This window comes from Pristis pectinata, chromosome 9 (genome assembly GCF_009764475.1).
Source record: "Pristis pectinata isolate sPriPec2 chromosome 9, sPriPec2.1.pri, whole genome shotgun sequence".
In the NCBI taxonomy this organism is placed as follows: Eukaryota; Metazoa; Chordata; class Chondrichthyes; order Rhinopristiformes; family Pristidae; genus Pristis; species Pristis pectinata.
In genome coordinates, this window is record NC_067413.1 from 20,024,303 (window position 1) to 20,041,072 (window position 16,770).

The 16,770-nt window shown below is 39.3% G+C and overlaps 1 protein-coding gene across 1 annotated transcript in view; it reads left to right on the plus strand.

Annotated features, from left to right (window-relative positions):
• Positions 1 to 16,770, plus strand: part of LOC127574444 (collagen alpha-1(XXII) chain-like) — a 241,751-nt gene that overhangs the window by 98,511 nt on the left and 126,470 nt on the right. The window contains exons 11-14 of the mRNA XM_052023460.1: positions 2,855 to 2,908; positions 4,780 to 4,818; positions 9,767 to 9,820; positions 12,958 to 13,011. Of these exons, the coding sequence (XP_051879420.1) occupies positions 2,855 to 2,908; positions 4,780 to 4,818; positions 9,767 to 9,820; positions 12,958 to 13,011 (201 nt within the window). The remainder of the gene's footprint in view (positions 1 to 2,854; positions 2,909 to 4,779; positions 4,819 to 9,766; positions 9,821 to 12,957; positions 13,012 to 16,770) is intronic.

The following is a 16,770-nucleotide window of genomic DNA, read 5'->3' on the forward strand; positions in this document are numbered from 1 at the left end:
TGAATTTAAAAAATAAGAACATACAGAAGTCATATGTGTATTAAAGGATCACTCTGTGGCATCAATTTTATTTTCACTGACTCCCCAAAACTGATTCGTTTCCCTGCTTTTTGTTGATGAGCACCACTGACATATGGCAGCAATGTTCATGGCAGAGTGCCCAATTAGACCACTGTATAGTGAAGGGCCCTAATAAACTGTTCTGTTCATCTATTACTGCCTTATTATTCCTTCCCACCTTCCCTTTCACCTCCCTCAATTCCCCCCTTATTTTCTTGTTTTCCCTCAATGTTTTCTGCCATCTTTCCCACCCTTAGCTCTACATTTCCCTCACCTTTTTTGGCACTCTTTGTAGCTCCCTTTGAGAGATAACTTCAGTGTTACTGATGCAAACCCCATTGGGCAGTGCATGGATGAGCTGACAGCTGTGAGCTCAGACAGCATCTGCTATCTGTGAATGTGTATGCCCACTTCTTAAATAGGAGAAAGCCACAATTACAATTTCTTAAAGCAAGAAAATCCCAATTTAGTGATTTATTTGGCAACAACCAATTTGGCATTATTGCAAAAAAAAATACCACATATTTGGCCCACCAGAATGGGTGAAATGCAATTTCTGGGCTTTATTGTGTAATAACTTAAAGATATCACAATTTGCTCCTGTTGAGTTTTGAGTCACAGTTGAAACCTGAAAGGTAACCCTGATTAAGCTCAAATTCTGGAAACTCCAAGGCTATGACCTCACGATCTACCTTGTTGTGGCCTTGCACCTTATTGCACTGCACTTTCTCTGTAGCTGTGACACTTTACTCTGTACTGTTATTGTTTTTACCTGTACTACCTCAATGCACTCTGTACTGACTCAATGTAACTGCACTATGTAATAAATTGAACTGTACGATCGGTTTGTAAGACAAGCTTTTCACTGTACCTCGGTACAAGTGACAATAATAAACCAATACCAAACTAAACATAAGCTTTAATGTACCAATATAAATGTGGTCAGATCTTAACAATTGTGTTTTGTATGATATATAACTATATATATTTGGTAATAGTATTTCACAGGGTGTTAAGAATGTACACAGCCTCCTTATTAACTTGTGATTAAGCTACACTCTGTAGGCGAGAAGTAATGTAAACATAATCACCAATAATTTTCTAATATTATAGGACAATAGCTGATTGTTGAGTTGAAAGGGCTGTCAACCAATGTAAGGACTTTACATTGAGCTAAAAACATCCCCATCATTAATCATGGTGGAGCTTAGCAAATAAGAATCAAAATTAAGGCCAAATGATTAAGATACCAGAATCAGAATCAGGTTTATCATCACTGACATATATCACAAAATTCGTTGTTTTGCAGCAGCAGTACAGTGCAAGACATAAAAATTACCACAAGTTACAAAAATAAATAAATAGTGCAAAAGGGGGATAACAAGGTAGTGTCCATGAGTTCAAGGACCATTCAGAAATCTGACGGCGGAGGGGAAGAAGCTGTTCCTAAAACATTGAGTGTACTTTCATCCAAATCCCCAAATGAATTGGAATTTTCATGATATCAGCTGAGAATGAGAATCATGAATATTAATGTCCACTAACTGGGTTCAATTCAAATGATATAAAGATGCGGTCAAGTACACAGGACACAGCAACAGGCATGAGCCCTGATAAAGGGAATTATTTGTCTTGAGAGCAGGGCAGTGAAGGTTCATTAAATGGATTCCTAAGACGGGGAGGTTTAATAAGGAAAAACTGAGCAGATTGGGTTCACGTTCTCTAAAGTTTAGATGAATGAGAATCTTTCAAATCCGATATAAATGTTGGGAGGATTCAGCTGGTGGGAGAGTCCAGTGGAGTATCAGGATAAAGGGGTAACCACGAGACTGTGATAAACAGGAATTTCTTCTCAGAGGTTTGCAAATCTTGTGAATCCTCTACTGCAGAAAACTGTATATATTAAGTCATTAAGTATATTCAAGGCTGAGAGGTAGCTTTTGGACCATAGAAGAGTCAACAGTCATGAAAGTCAGGCAAGAAATTGGAACTTGTAGACAAAATTCAATTCAACCATTATAATGAATAATGAGGCAGGTTTGAGGGCCTATGAGATTACTCCTGCCCCTAATTCTTGTGTTCTTAAAATCCTGATAACAGTGCTGCACATACCTTTATGAGAACTGGCTACCCATTGAGTCGGATTGTCGGATTGTTTTAGTAGAATCTTACTACTTTAATCACACTGACATCCACCTAACAATGAGGAAGACTGCTTCGCTTTTGTCCTAGCAGCAAAAATAGGACAAATCTGACCCAGCCAATTGCTACTCTTTCCATCTCCTCTCCATCATCAGTAAATTGAAGAAGTCATCAGTAATGGCCTCACTGGTGCTCACTTTAGGTTTTTTCCTATTTACAGCGTGGTAACAGGCCCTTCCAACCCAACGAGTCCGCGCCGCCCATTTTAAACTGAATTAACCTACCCGTACGTCTTTGCAATGTGGGAGGAAACCAGAGCACCTGGAGGAAACCCACGCAGACACAGGAGAACGTATAAACCCCTTACAGATAGCGACGGGAATCAAACTCCGATCGCTGGCACTGTAATAGCATCGCGCTAACCGCTATGCTACCATGCCGCTTATCATTGCTTGGTTCCAAACCTCATCACAATTGTGGTCTAGCTGTACCCTTTTTGTTGGAACTTTTTTCCCATTCCCTTCACACAGTGTAATGCTTCCCTCAGTTACTGATTATAACTCTGTTGGCTCCACTGAGAAAGTGCTTGTGATAGATTTATACAAACACATGAGCTGATCATACAACTGTAATTTTCATTTCCGCTTGGCAGGGAGAACCGGGCAAAATGGGAACATACGGCCCTAAAGGACAGAAAGGAGAGCCAGTAAGTACTTACGTGTAAATTGTGGTTTGAAAGTTGATAAGGTATCACTCTGAGGTAGACTTCCTTCCTTTTGTCTCTAAGTTAGCACTCCATGCCTAATTGCTAGTTCAAATGTCAGACTTAAGAGTGCATATGCATGATTCCATTACCCTTTAGAGAGGCCAGCATTTCTTATTCAACACAAACCACCAAATATATTTATCTAATTGCAGCTTTATAGGATGCTGCTGACACATGTGCTGCCCCTTTTTTACTACATAGCTTACTGTACTACTTGGAGATATGTTGAAATAGTTCAAGGTGCTTTGCATTTGATGTCAAGAACCTCAGATTCATGGAACTGTGGAAACAGAGGGCATTTGGCTCATTGTGACTATGTAGGCTCATTGTGACTATGTAGGCTCCTTGTTAGAGAAATCCAAAAATTGATCTTACTGCATTACCACATCCCCACAGCCTTGTACTTTCCTTAGCTTCAAAAATTAATTTTTCATTAAACATTGTGAAGGTGTCAGTCTCTCTGTTCAGCATTCTTCCCTTCAGCAGCCCACTGTGTCAAAAATAAAACCACTTACCTTTCCCATTCGACTGCTACTACTAAATGAATCTGTGACATATCTTAAAACAGAGTAATTTACAAGTTTGGCATCAACTACTGAGAGCTAACTGATAACATTTCTTATGACCCTTGGTCATGCTAGATATAGTGTCATTCCAGTTACTTAATGTTGGCCTGATCCTTGGCTGCCATTTATGTTACTCAAATTGCTAATGAAATAAAAATTTTAAAAAATTTAATTTTAGCTGCTGATTGCTCCTCAATATATTAGACCAATTATCCTTTCCAACTTCATATAAAAGGACATTCTCATCATAAGAAAACCTCAGCAATTAATCAACAAACTTTTTCAAATAAATAGCTTACGATGAAAATAGCTTCAAAAAATGTTTTGTATATTTCTAAAGCATCACAAAATCTTCCACCGTCACTGCACCTTACTGCTCAGAAATCTTCCTTCTTTAATTGTTTTCTTTCCAACCTATTTTTTTCTATTTCTCCAAGTTTAGCAAAGATGATTCCCTGAATTGCTGTATGAAACAAGTTTATCATGGGATAGAATTTCCACAGGGTTCATCACACCTGAAGAAACGGTGTACACATCTTGCTATCTTTCTCCTCTGTAACTTAGTGGACTATCAGATGATCTTTTCGCAGACTCATACAGAAGTGAAGCAGGCCCTTTGACCCACATAGTCCATTCTGACCAACAAGCACCCATTTACAATAATCCCATTGTCTCATATTAAATTCAGTCCTCATCTCTGGTGCTACCTGTGTGGAGTTTGCACATTCTCCCAGAGACCCTGTGGGTTTTCCCCAGGTGCTCAGGTTTTCTCCCACATCCCAAAGATGTGCGAGTTGTTAGGTTAATTGGCCACTGTAAATTGCCCCTAGTATGCCGTGAATGGTGGAATTTTGGGGGAAATTGATGGGAATTTGGGGAGAATAAAATATGATCAGTGTAGAATTAGTGTGATGGGTGCTTGATGGTTGGCACGGACTCGGTGGATTGACGACTTGTTTCCAAGCTATATGACTCTATGACTATATCTCCTGAGGTCCATCTGGTGCTCCACAAAGTTACAGTGGGAGAAACCCTGCAGAAATTCCAAAAGCATTCTTTTGACAAATGCCTCCTCTTCCAAGGAGACTTCTAGAGATTGAAAATAACCTTAGCAAACAGACTAAGTGAAACTCTTGAAACAATTGAGAAATATGGAAAAGAATTGGGTCATTTTGCATGGAATACTTATGTTTATTTTAATGATTGATAAAAAATGCTTTAGTCATAATATTCTTTATATTACAGGGCAAAATAAGCTATACTTCAGTGGTGCAAGGTGAAAAGGTAAGACAAACTTTTCTGCTCCAGGCTTAACAATTTCTCCTTAAATCTCAAGTCCCACTTCCCTGATATCACTTTGGTTAATAATCTCAGCATCCTCCCTAAGAAGTGATGTTCAGAATTTGACACAATAGTTCAGCTGTGGTCTAAGTGATTTATAAAACTGTTACATAGTTTCCTTTCTTCTCCATGTTTTTATAAACATATGTGTAATTCTTTGCATCATCTCTTTTATTTGGTTTCTTTCACTTTTAAAGGTTTGTAGTTAGGATCTGGTAATCTCAGACTTTTCATGCTGGGGTGGGACCATGCTTGGATCTCAAGTCAGGTTTGTAGACCCATATTTTATTGTTGCGTGAAGTAGGGCAAAGGAATACAGAGCTAAAATGGTCTTTGGGAGAGGACTGCTTAAATAGATTCATTTTTTGTAAAGGGTCCTGTCATGCCTTGTCATCTTTGAGATCCTCAAAGTGAGGAATCATCCTGGACACAGTTCACACCAATAGTCACAACTTTTCAACTCTTCCCATTTAACTGGAGATCCGCTTCTCTTGCATTTGTTCTCGGATCCAATAAAAATTGGTGCAGGCAGCAGCAGTGGTTGCAGGGTAATGTACCTTACCAGGAAGTGGCTCCCTTCCCAAATTTTTGTAGCCAGTCTGTTGCAGATTTGAGATACGACATCTTCAATTAAATTGACAAATTTAATGTATTTGTTGTAATGTAGGCACTAATCTTAGGCTGAAGTCATAGCCATGATTACCTGGTTTGTATCCAGTCTGGGAGCAAACCTGTCCGTTGATGCCTGGAAGAAGCTCTGGCTAGAAAATTGGCAATATATTGAGAGCATACACACTTCCATAAAGTTTAAATTAAATCTGCCTCAATATGTACAGAGCTCTGGAGTTCTTACTGGGAACTTTAGGTTCTGTGCTTTTAAACCAAAATAAGGTGTGTTGGTCCACAGGGGCCTCTTAAGCAGATATTCTTGACTTAGATAAGGATCAGGCTTAACATTATGCCTTTCCGTTGTGCTTTGCTAAGAAATGGTTACTGCTGCAGCATAAAAAATGGGAGAAAATCTATATCCTGAGGATTGCTCCTTAACCCTACCAATTTGTGTGACTATCTTCTGAGTATGCTCAGTCAATTACACAGCACTGACAAAAGAAACCATAAAACAATCAGGACCACCGCTTCAGTAATGAAAAATATTGTTAATGAGGTTAAGGATGTCCCATTTATTACCATTGTAGATGGTGAAATTGTTTTTGAAGCTAGAGAAGGTTGGAAGTGCAGGGATGCTGGTTAAAGACCACACAAGGCTGTTACATGTAATCCTCTGATGATTTTTTGATGACTCGAACAGCCATTTCCAGATCTTTGGAATTATGGACTTTCATAAACAGCCATTTAAAAGTAATCGACACTGGGATCTATTATAGCAACGCTGACTGAGTCACTCTGGCTGGCGTCACTTGCAAGCTGTTTTTAACACTGGAATAATTCTGAGCTGATGTCTGATGCTCAGTACAGTTACAATTCACTTGAGATGTTGGCTTCATAAAATGTATAAATATATCTTTTATAATTGTTTTTCAATCTAGTCACACAAATCTTACTCTACAGGATTTAGCTAGCTAAAGTCTAACTGTTCATTTGACCTAGGTGGTAGAACTGCGCTCTTGGATGATTCTGGGTTCCAAACCTATTTTGTGGCTTAAGCAAAACTGATGCTCTCGTGCAGTTCAAAGGGAAAGGTGCACTGTCAGAGGCTTAATTTGGATTTAAAGTTTGAGTTCTACTTCATTATCTGTACTTGTGCATGTGATACACGCAAGGACAATGATCTGACTGATATTTGCCCACCAAATAGAGTAGTTAATTAATTAGTCCTGATTCAGGGTTTTGACCCAAAATGTCAACAATTCCTTTCCTCCCGCAGATGCAGCTCAACCCACTGAATTCTTCCAGTGGATTGTTTGTTGCTCCAGTTAATTGATAATTTGAGTTGTTGTTTGTGGAACTTTTTTTGATATGAATTGACTTCTGTGTTTTCCTACAATAAAGAGTGACACAGTAGTGTAGCAGTTAGTGCTATTGTCCCGCAAAGAGAACCATAGAACCATAGAAAACTACAGCACAGAAAGCAGGCCATTTAGCCCTTCTAGTCTGTGCTGAAACATTATTCTGCTAGTCCCATTTACCTGCCCCCAGCCCATACCCCTCCAGACCTCTCTCGTCCATGTATCTATCCAATTTACTCTTAAAAGTTAAGAGCGAGCCCACATTTATCACATCAGATGGCAGCCCATTCCACACTCCCACCACTCTTTGAGTGAAGAAGTTCCCTCTAATGTTCCCCCTAAACTTTTCCCCTTTCACCCTAAAGCCATGTCCTCTCGTAGTTCCAGGATAATTCGGTCCCAGAGGCACCTGGGTTTGATCCTGATTTTGGGAGCTGTCAGTGTGGGGTTTAGACTTCCGCTGAGTGCTCTGGTTTCCTCCCACATCCCAAAAATGGTTAGTTGGCTACTGTAAATCACCCCATGGTGTAGGCAAGTGGCAAAAGAATCAAATGTAGTTGATGACATGTGAGAGAGAATAGGCTGCAGTACTACAGAGGATTACTCTACTGGGAGCCACAATAGATCCACTGGACTCCTTCTGTGCCAGAATAACAATGACTATAGTTCAAATGTGTTTCATTGAAAATGGGGTGGTTCTAACCTGCAGACCTTAAATGCATGCACAATTAGTACACACTGTTCACCTTCTTTCCCATTTCAGCCATTACTAAGATAATCTTGATGCTTCTCCATGAGTAGTTAGACAATACTCTGGACCAATTTGAACTGAAACAGAAAATTCATTGTAAAAGCAACCAGTAATGATGCAGTACTTGTCTATTTTTGTATCGAATATATCCTTCTAAAATTTAGACATAATTAAATAAAATTGTTACAACACATTTTAGTACTCTATACATGATGAATACAGAATACAGCAGTTTGTTTACAGAAACTAATTCATTAATGCTACAGCCAACAAAAACTCACTCATTTTTGACTTCAACTTAAAGCAAATTGATCAAGGATATATAAGTAGCTGGTTAGATATTGTTTGATTTACAGTTCACTCGAAGTTAAAGTTATTTCAACTGAGTCTAAGAATAAAAGCATCTAAGAGGGTATTTGGCCATTGATGGATTTCCCAACAAGTAATGATCTGCTTCCAGGCTGACAGGAGGGAAGTCTCCCACACAATATGTAATGCTAAAACACCCACAGCTAAATGAAACAGAAATGAAACAGATGCTGCCTTAGTTACAGAAGACTACAGCTGTGTGTCAGGAATAAGTCACTGTCTGAATTTACCTTTCCTAATTTAAAACGAAGACATTGTAATATTCAGTCCAAATCATATTTTTACAGACACAACGTGGAGCTTTAAGATTTTGTTTTTGACAGTCAGTTATCCAACCAGAGCTGGGTATTTCCATGGTACACTTTGTTTTAAAAGAAATGACATATTTTGACCAGAGGAAGGCACAATAATATGCAGTTGCTATCCAAAGACACATCAACAAGCCAAAAAGGGCAGATAGTCATCTTAACTGTAGAGCCTTTTGATGTTAATTCCTGTATCAGAATAACTTTAATGCATGTGCATTTTCTGCATCAGGTTTCATATGATAAAATGGTTTTGAGTTCTGTGCAACTTGTGAGCAATTCATTTAGAAATAATTAATGGCTGACTACACAAGTCAACATACCATGTGCAGAGCCTGTCACCTCCTAATAGACAGAACACTGTGAGGTTTCCTATTATGATTTCAAAAGAATCACTAAGATTAATGAAAATAGGGACTTGCAGAATAATTCAGGGGAAAAAATGTCAGTTTGACTTTGGTAAATGCAAATAGAGGTAAAATGGAGTAAATATTCTGATCACTGCAGCCCAACTTCATGTATTATTAATTGGTAAATCTAGCTGTCAGGTTATATTGATTGATTAACCATTAGGAAGGAAGTGCACTTCAGGATTTTTGCCCATTTCTTTCCTCCTGGGATTACAGGTGTCTTCTATTACCTTATAGGTTCAATCCAGTTTTCAAACGATTCATATTATCAATTCATTGAGAGGGGCAAATAAGTCAATGATTATTAACCTTGGACAGAGCAGTTTGTGGATTTCAAACAATGTATGCTAGTTAGTTTATTATGTCAACATGGTCCCACACCTTTCAGGAAAAATAGAAAGTAATTTCTGAGAATCCACAACTGGGGTTTCGGGTGAATGGTGTGGGTGGGTAGGTGCGTTGTTGGTTGAGTGGAATAGGTACGATCCGATACTTATCTGGCCAACTCCAGACTCCAGTCAGAGGCAAGGTTTGGGAACCAGCCCCATTATATGCAGGGAGCATGGATCAAATAGCAGTCAGTAAGTTGTCGATAGTGTGGTGTACCTGAAAGAATATCTACAACAAAACTGAAGATAGTAATACCAAGTTATAAAACATCATTACCTTGATCTATCTGGTTTCTCCATAATATCTCATCAACAGTGAAAAGTGTGTCTGACATTGTGAATAACTCTAGATGTTGTAACTCCTCATCCCTAACATCTGTGCTTTGCATCTCTGTTGCCGTTGGGGTAGATATTGATATATAATTTGGCAGTATGACAGACATGTCTTTGGCCCTCCCAAGTAAATTCGCCAGTTCCTTTTTTTCTTAGGTGCTTGGAGCCACTGCCCAAAATGGGCAAGAAAGGAACCAGAATTGAAGGGTTGCAGCACTGGAGGAAGTTAGAGTGAGAATTTGGAGGAATTTGAAACCAAGTTTGAACATTTTAAAGGTGGAGCCTTGGAAATAAATGGAAAATCAAGGATTGGTAGTAAATGTGGATAGTTCTAGAAAAAATTGTATTCGCTTTTTTTTATTTTTAGGGAGCAATTCATTTCTCTGGTTTACCTGGAAAGGAAGAAAGCAAAGGAGCTAAGGTATAAATCATCTTGTTTAGTGAAAAGAATAATTGAACAAATGCAATTTCCTTTGAGGAATATTTAACCCAATCTTAAATGTGTAAAGATTTATTTCCATGATAGTTCAATCAGTATCTTTAGAATTTTAGAGCCATAAAGTGTAGTGCATGAAGCACACCTTCTTTAGAATTTTACAATTGACACATTTGGAGCTGCAATTCATAGATTTTACTCTGGATTAGTATCAGCTATAGAATGTTCTATAATACTTTAGCAATTGAGTAGAATATTTCTGATGGACCTCTGTTCATCAGAATATTAGGATGATATCAGTTGTATTCATATTTGTAATATTTTCCCTATTATAGGGAAGGAGGCCATTTGGTCCATCAAGTCCATTCCAGCTCCCAGAGCAATCCCATCAATCCCTATCACCCCACTGAACCCTAATATAAAAAGGTGTGTCTCATTTCCCTGATCTTCTTGGAAAATTCATCTCCATGCTCCAATCATCACAAGGACTAATATTAAAATATTCTGTAACTTTATGCTTAATCCTTCCCTTGTGTCCCCAAACATTACGTCATGAAATGAGGTTAATAGATTGGAGGTGTTATCTGAAGCTGCATCATGGTAGCTGTGGAATTTTGCAACAAGTTAAAAGAAATTTAAAATATTAATTAAATAATCTGAAAAAAACAGTAACGGAAACTATGAAGGTAGCAGAATGGTACAATTCCAACTGTGTTTACAAATATTCTTTGGGATACAGAATTGCTGTCCTTATCTCATCTTGTCTATATAGTGTTTTAAACCTACAAAATATGATTGATCTTAATTGCTCTTGAAATGACCTAGCAAGCCACACGTGCCCTGTCAAATTGGGGCACAAAGTACACCTAAGGCAAGTTGTGAACCATGCCCAAGAGATCTAGTCTGAATAGCAAGAAGAAACTATAAATTGCACTAAAATGATCCTCAATTACTTCTAGGTTTGTTGGGGAAGATAGTGTGTACATAGTGAAGAATTATAGAACACACAGTACAGGCCCTTCGGTGCACAATGTTGTGCTGAATTATGCTCAATTTATTTTGGAAATTTGATGTGAAGTTGAGTGAAAGTTGCCATTTTGGCTGAAAAGTTAAGAGCACAGGAAGAAAAAGTCTGAAGATAAGTCCGCCATTCCAGAAGAGGCTGAAGGATATGGCTGTAGCCAGGAAGGCCTCTACCCCATGAGGAATGGCCCCAGGTCCACTTTGCAGAAGTTGAGATCCTCCATGATCAGTGAAACCTGTTGTCAGATGCAGCGAGATCTCCAGCCACAGACACACGTTTGGACATATGTATCACTGAAGCTCAGATAATACACTGCATACAAGACCTCATGGAGCTTTCCACTGAAAGAGAGGGGAACTCACCTCCTCATTCAGTAGAGCACAGCAGGTGGCAGGGGCGGTGACATTCACTGATATAGTGGGCTTCCTCATGATTCAGGACATGGTAAGCCGTACACTTGTGGCTGTAAGAACTCCACATGAGCCTTGGTCTATTCAGGAACAAAAAGATCGACCTCTCCCTGAATTTATACATTTGTTCTAACCACAGCAGAAAATATAGATGGTAAATGTCATAAGTTTAGGAAGTTTATATTTAACCTTGGGCTGTCTGCTGTGCCCACTACACTTTGTCCAGTGGATCAATGGCTGGTACTTGGGAGATCAAAGATTATCCATTAAATCCATGGCTCCTCACATTGGTACAGATTCAAGCAAGTCCTGATAATATTAGAATCAGAGAAATACACTGAATATTGCAGAGTTAACTGTCACTGCTTGCCAACGAAGCCTGAACTGGCCTGGGAATGTTCTGCTGTCTGAGAGCAGCTCTCACTTTGTCATCAGCTATGGCATTGTTCATAATCTGGGCACAATTCTTGCCCACAGCATCACAACAGATATATGCGGGAAATGAGGCTGTGGGGATTAAAGAAGAGCAGGTCAAAAATTAAGGTGATGAAGAAAAGCCCTCTCTGGACATTCTGTCAGAGCATATTTGATTGACCTTCATTTCAACAGAGGATCCCATTCCACTCCGCCATCATTAAAACAACAAATTTTACGACCTATGTCAGTGATTCTGATTCTGATGATTATGGGTCAGATTGAATGGCAGGCCATGTACGTGTGCAGCAAGACCTCAACAATATTCTGGCCTGGACTGATAAGTGGCACATTACATTCATGCCTACTGACACAAGTGCGATGAAATGACCAACTGGAGGAGCACTCGTGATTTTTCTTGCCATTCAACTGTATACCTATCATCAAACCACTATCATTAACTTTCTGAGGATAACCATTGATCAGAAACTGACCTAGACTTGACACTTATTTCTATGACAGCAAATGTACATACTGCACATGGTATTGTGCACATTTTCTCTTATAGCTTGTAGATTCCAGATTTGGTGTTGCTCAATCTTCTCTGTTGCTACTCAGTCCTGATGGTCTCAGAATGTTGTGATTCTTGGCTTTAATCTCAATAAGACAAGTACATCATCCATCAGTTTAATTCCGCTATCACCAATCATGTTTTCAGGTTACTAGGTTGGGTTTTTTTCTCCCCTCTCCTCCTGTTCGGGCACTTAATCTAGGTTGAAGTTCTACTACACAACAGCAGGGGTGCTGATTGCCAGATGTGTGGTATTATGAAAGACCCTTCAAACTGAACTCCTCTCTGCCTCCAAAGGTGAATGTTGACGGCCTGTGAGCTTTAAGAAGTTTTTTTCGGTGTCCTCCACAATACTGATGATTCAGCAATTATAGCAAACTACTCACATTACTAGATCATCATTTTGTTTGGAATGTTATTATTGTGGAATGAGTATTACAGAATAATATTTATTGCATTGCAAAAGTAATGTTTTGTGTAGTGCTTTGATACATTTTAATATGATAAATCAAAATATTACAATTAGATGATGTGTGCCAGAAGGAGATTACATTCAGAAGAACATCAAAAAAATCTTGTAATGATTCTTAAGCTAAATTAAAGGTAATTAGTTCTTTGTAAATTGCTGATTCATTAAATGTGGGAGAGGGGATTCATTGATAATCATCATAGCTTTAACTTGATCCTTCTTTCTGGCTTCTAGGGCAATCCTGGTATTAAAGGAGAGGCAGGTCCACCAGGTGAGAAGGGCGCAAAGGTAAGACCAAACATCACATTTTCCAGAATTGCATTTGAACTATCTGAATAACACTGATAATTATTCTTGAAGTATAAATAGTTTTTAACAGTTGGGTGTAGGATAATAATAGTAGACCAAAAGTACAAAAACAGCAATTTAGTTCAGCAGTTTTAATGGCTTCAATAATCACCAGGTTGAGTTATTGACCTAACTCATTGCCAGACTTATGTGGTTCTCTATAATATATACTGCAACATTTTAAATGCTACTTATTTCCAGTAAATGTGATGGGTTAAGAAAGGTGAGAACATAAAAGTTAGAGCAAGAATTAAAAATAGCCTGACCTTCTTGACCAAAATTATTACACAACTGCTCATTCTCTGATACTCTGTCCTCTCTGATGCTCTCCAGCTCAGCTCTGGCTTCTAACATTTTATCAATTGCCTTTATTTTACTTCGGGTGTCAGGTGACTTATTTATGAAGTCCACTTTTTTGACCATCTTCCAACTCATTCAGATAGACTAAAGGATTCAACAATTTCAAGTTCAAGTTATACCTTATTGTCATTCACCCATATGCTATAAAACACATGGAGGAATGAAATGTTGTCTCCCCCAGACTCGCACAACAAAGGACATACATAGAACGGAGAACATACAGAAAAATCGTGCAAGCACATATAGTGCAAAATATGGTATATACAGAATACGAAATTAGTGCAAGGTTAGTGCAAAGCCGGATTGGACAAAGAAAATACAAAACTCAGCGTATTGCACTGTGTATGAACATGTTCAGCAGCAGCCAAAGTTCTTATGTGCCGTTGTGCAAACCAGGACATTTGACGCAGCATTTGTCTGAGACTGCCTTCAGGGTATTCAGGACCCTGACAGCCTGGGGGAAAAAACTGTTGTTGTACAGTCTAGTAGTTCTGGCCCGGATGCTCCGGTACCGCTTGCCAGACGGTAGTGGGACAAATAGGTCGTGGGAGGGATGAGAGGGGTCACCTATGATTCTGCAGGTCTTGTGGGTGCATTGTGTGTTGTAGATATCCAGGATGGAGGGAAGAGGTACTCCAATGATCTTTCCAGCTGTGCTCGCAATTCTCTGCAGAGTCTTGCAGTCTGAGGTGTTACAGTTACCGTATCAGCCAGAGATGCAGCTGGTCAGGACACTCTCAATGGTACTCCTGTAGAATGTGGTGAGTGTGGGGGAGGGCAGGTGTGCTCTCTACAGCTGCTGTAGGAAGTGGAGATGCTGCTGATCTTGGTGAGGGAGGATGTGTTGGTTGACCAGGACAGGTCGTCTGTTATATGTATTCCCAAGAACTTATAGCAACTGACTCTCTGTACAATGGTGCCATTGATGCACAGGGGTGAGTGGTCAACCTGGGCCTTTCTAAAATCCACATTCGTCTCCCTTGTTCTGTCCATGTTCAAGGAGAGATTGTTGACTGAGCACCAGTCCACCAGCCTCTTCACCTCCTCTCTGTAAGCTGTTTCATCGTTCCTGCTGATGAGGCCCACCACTGTTGTATCATCAGCAAACTTGATGATATGGTTGGAGCTTGAGTTGGCAGAGCAGTCATGGGTCAGCAGCGTGAACAGCAGTGGACTGAGCACACAGCCCTTAATATGCACGTGATGTTAATCATTGAAATATCAGGCAATAAAATTGTAAATCAGCTCCAGATCATTCAATTACCCCTGCTTACCCCACTGTCAACTGTTCCATATCACTCCTGCCTCTGTTTTGCCAATTGCTTTCACATCTATTATAATCAACCCATTCTTTAAAAAAAACTCTACTTAAATCCCCTATGCCCCTCACATTACCTTATCTGTAATCTCTCTATTCTTTATTGTCACACCAAACTCTGTGCCCACCATTCAGTATTTATGGTTGTCCCATCTGCTCAATATCTCTTATGTATCCAATATATGTAATCGTTGTACTAAGTTGTCTGTGACTTTTGATATGACTTAAAACCCCACCTTTCTCTTATACCTTTGTTCAAACCATTCTCCACAAGGCTCTGTTCATATGTAGGTGTAACCTTATCTGTTTCAAAGTAGGCAGCGCATCTCTTAAAATGACTTTCTCTCCTATAATAGTTAGCTTGTTCTACAATTTAAATCCTCTATAGTGATAGAGCCTTGAGCCAAATTATTATTGCACTTTCAAGTTCTCAGTCTTGCCATTTCTATCTACATTCTCAAAATCATCCCTAAAACCCAACTTCATCCATGACTGGCAAAGCCTGCCTCCCTGAACATGTTTGAGTCTCACTCCTCCTGTGGAACAGGATAAATGTAGGAGTTCAGAAATCAGATGACATAGGGCCTATTTCAGTTTTATTTTGAGTAGATCGCACAGATCATTATCTCTCAATGAAATCACACCAGACACAAAATTGGTTTAGGCATTCAGATGTGCAATTCACTTTAGCACACCTGGTCTCAGGCACACGGCATGTAACCTGAGTATTTGTGTAACTGGTGTTTCAGTCCTGAATGAAATGGCATGGCTTCAGGAGAAATAGTGTCTGTACTTCCTGATGAGTGACACTCTGCATAAGGCAGTCACACCTATACATAAAATACATTTTCTGGGAGGAGCTCCACTCTGCAGATGTACAGTGGTGTGCAGATCACCATGACATACCTAGTGAGACCATAACCTTTCTTTAAATATTGCTCCAGTGTGGGGATTCTCATTTGTACGAGAGAACCGCAGCAATTTTTTTTCTCAGTTTCTTTTTATGATGGGTCTCCTGGCTCTCTCACAACCAGGACTTCCCTCCTGGCATGCATCTCATCACACTCCATGGTGCCTTGAGTGCATATGAGAGCTATCTCCTTCTCTCCTGATCCCTATGTCTCTTCAATGGCAGCCACATTACAGAAACACACACTTTGGCTGCCATAAGGAGTATGTCTTTCAGTGCTGGTTCCCTTCTCTGTGTAGAATGTGTCAGTCAATCGGTGAAATTGGCTGAAGCCCGGTCAGATATCGCACTAATTCCCACTTTAGCACTTGTTTCTGTGTGTAAAATCACCCTAATGCTGTTTCAAGCTGGAATTTGGCCAATTTTGTTTTTTTTGCCAGAGACCTAATTATATGTTAGCACTAAACACAGGCATGCTTTGGTGCAGTCGAGTTTGTAGACAAAGATATTGTTGATATTACAAGAGCCCTTTATTTTCTCCCCTGTCATTTCTGTGGTTGATCTCAGTCTGTGAGGATGTTCAGTGAACTGCTCAGAAGTGCCTCAACAGGCTCCAAGTGACTAGATTCCCAGTTTTTCTTCTGCTTGGACAGGATTCCTCACACAGGCTCCTTCCTTGAACAGCATGGATTCTGGAACCCCTTCCTTTATACATAAGAAATGTCAATATGATCCATTAAACTTACCCTTCAGTTCTCTCATGTTCCCAAAGGCTGTAAAGTGTTTGTCCCATTTACCTTCCATAGTAGATTAAACTTACCCTTCAGTTCTCTCATGTTCCCAAAGGCTGTAAAGTCTGTAAAGTCTTTGTCCCATTTACCTTCCATAGTAGATTATGCTATGTATTGTTATTTAAGCAATTCAATTTTCATGAAATTAATCTTTAGTAACCTGATCCCACCAAAATAATTTTTTGAGTACAATTCACAATGACCTTAATAATATCATTTGCTATCTGCAAATTGGTTAAGCTCAAGAGATTTCACATTAATCCAGAAAGAAGTTGCTATCCTGCTGAAAATATGGTTCACCTGCAGAACAGCAAATTTAT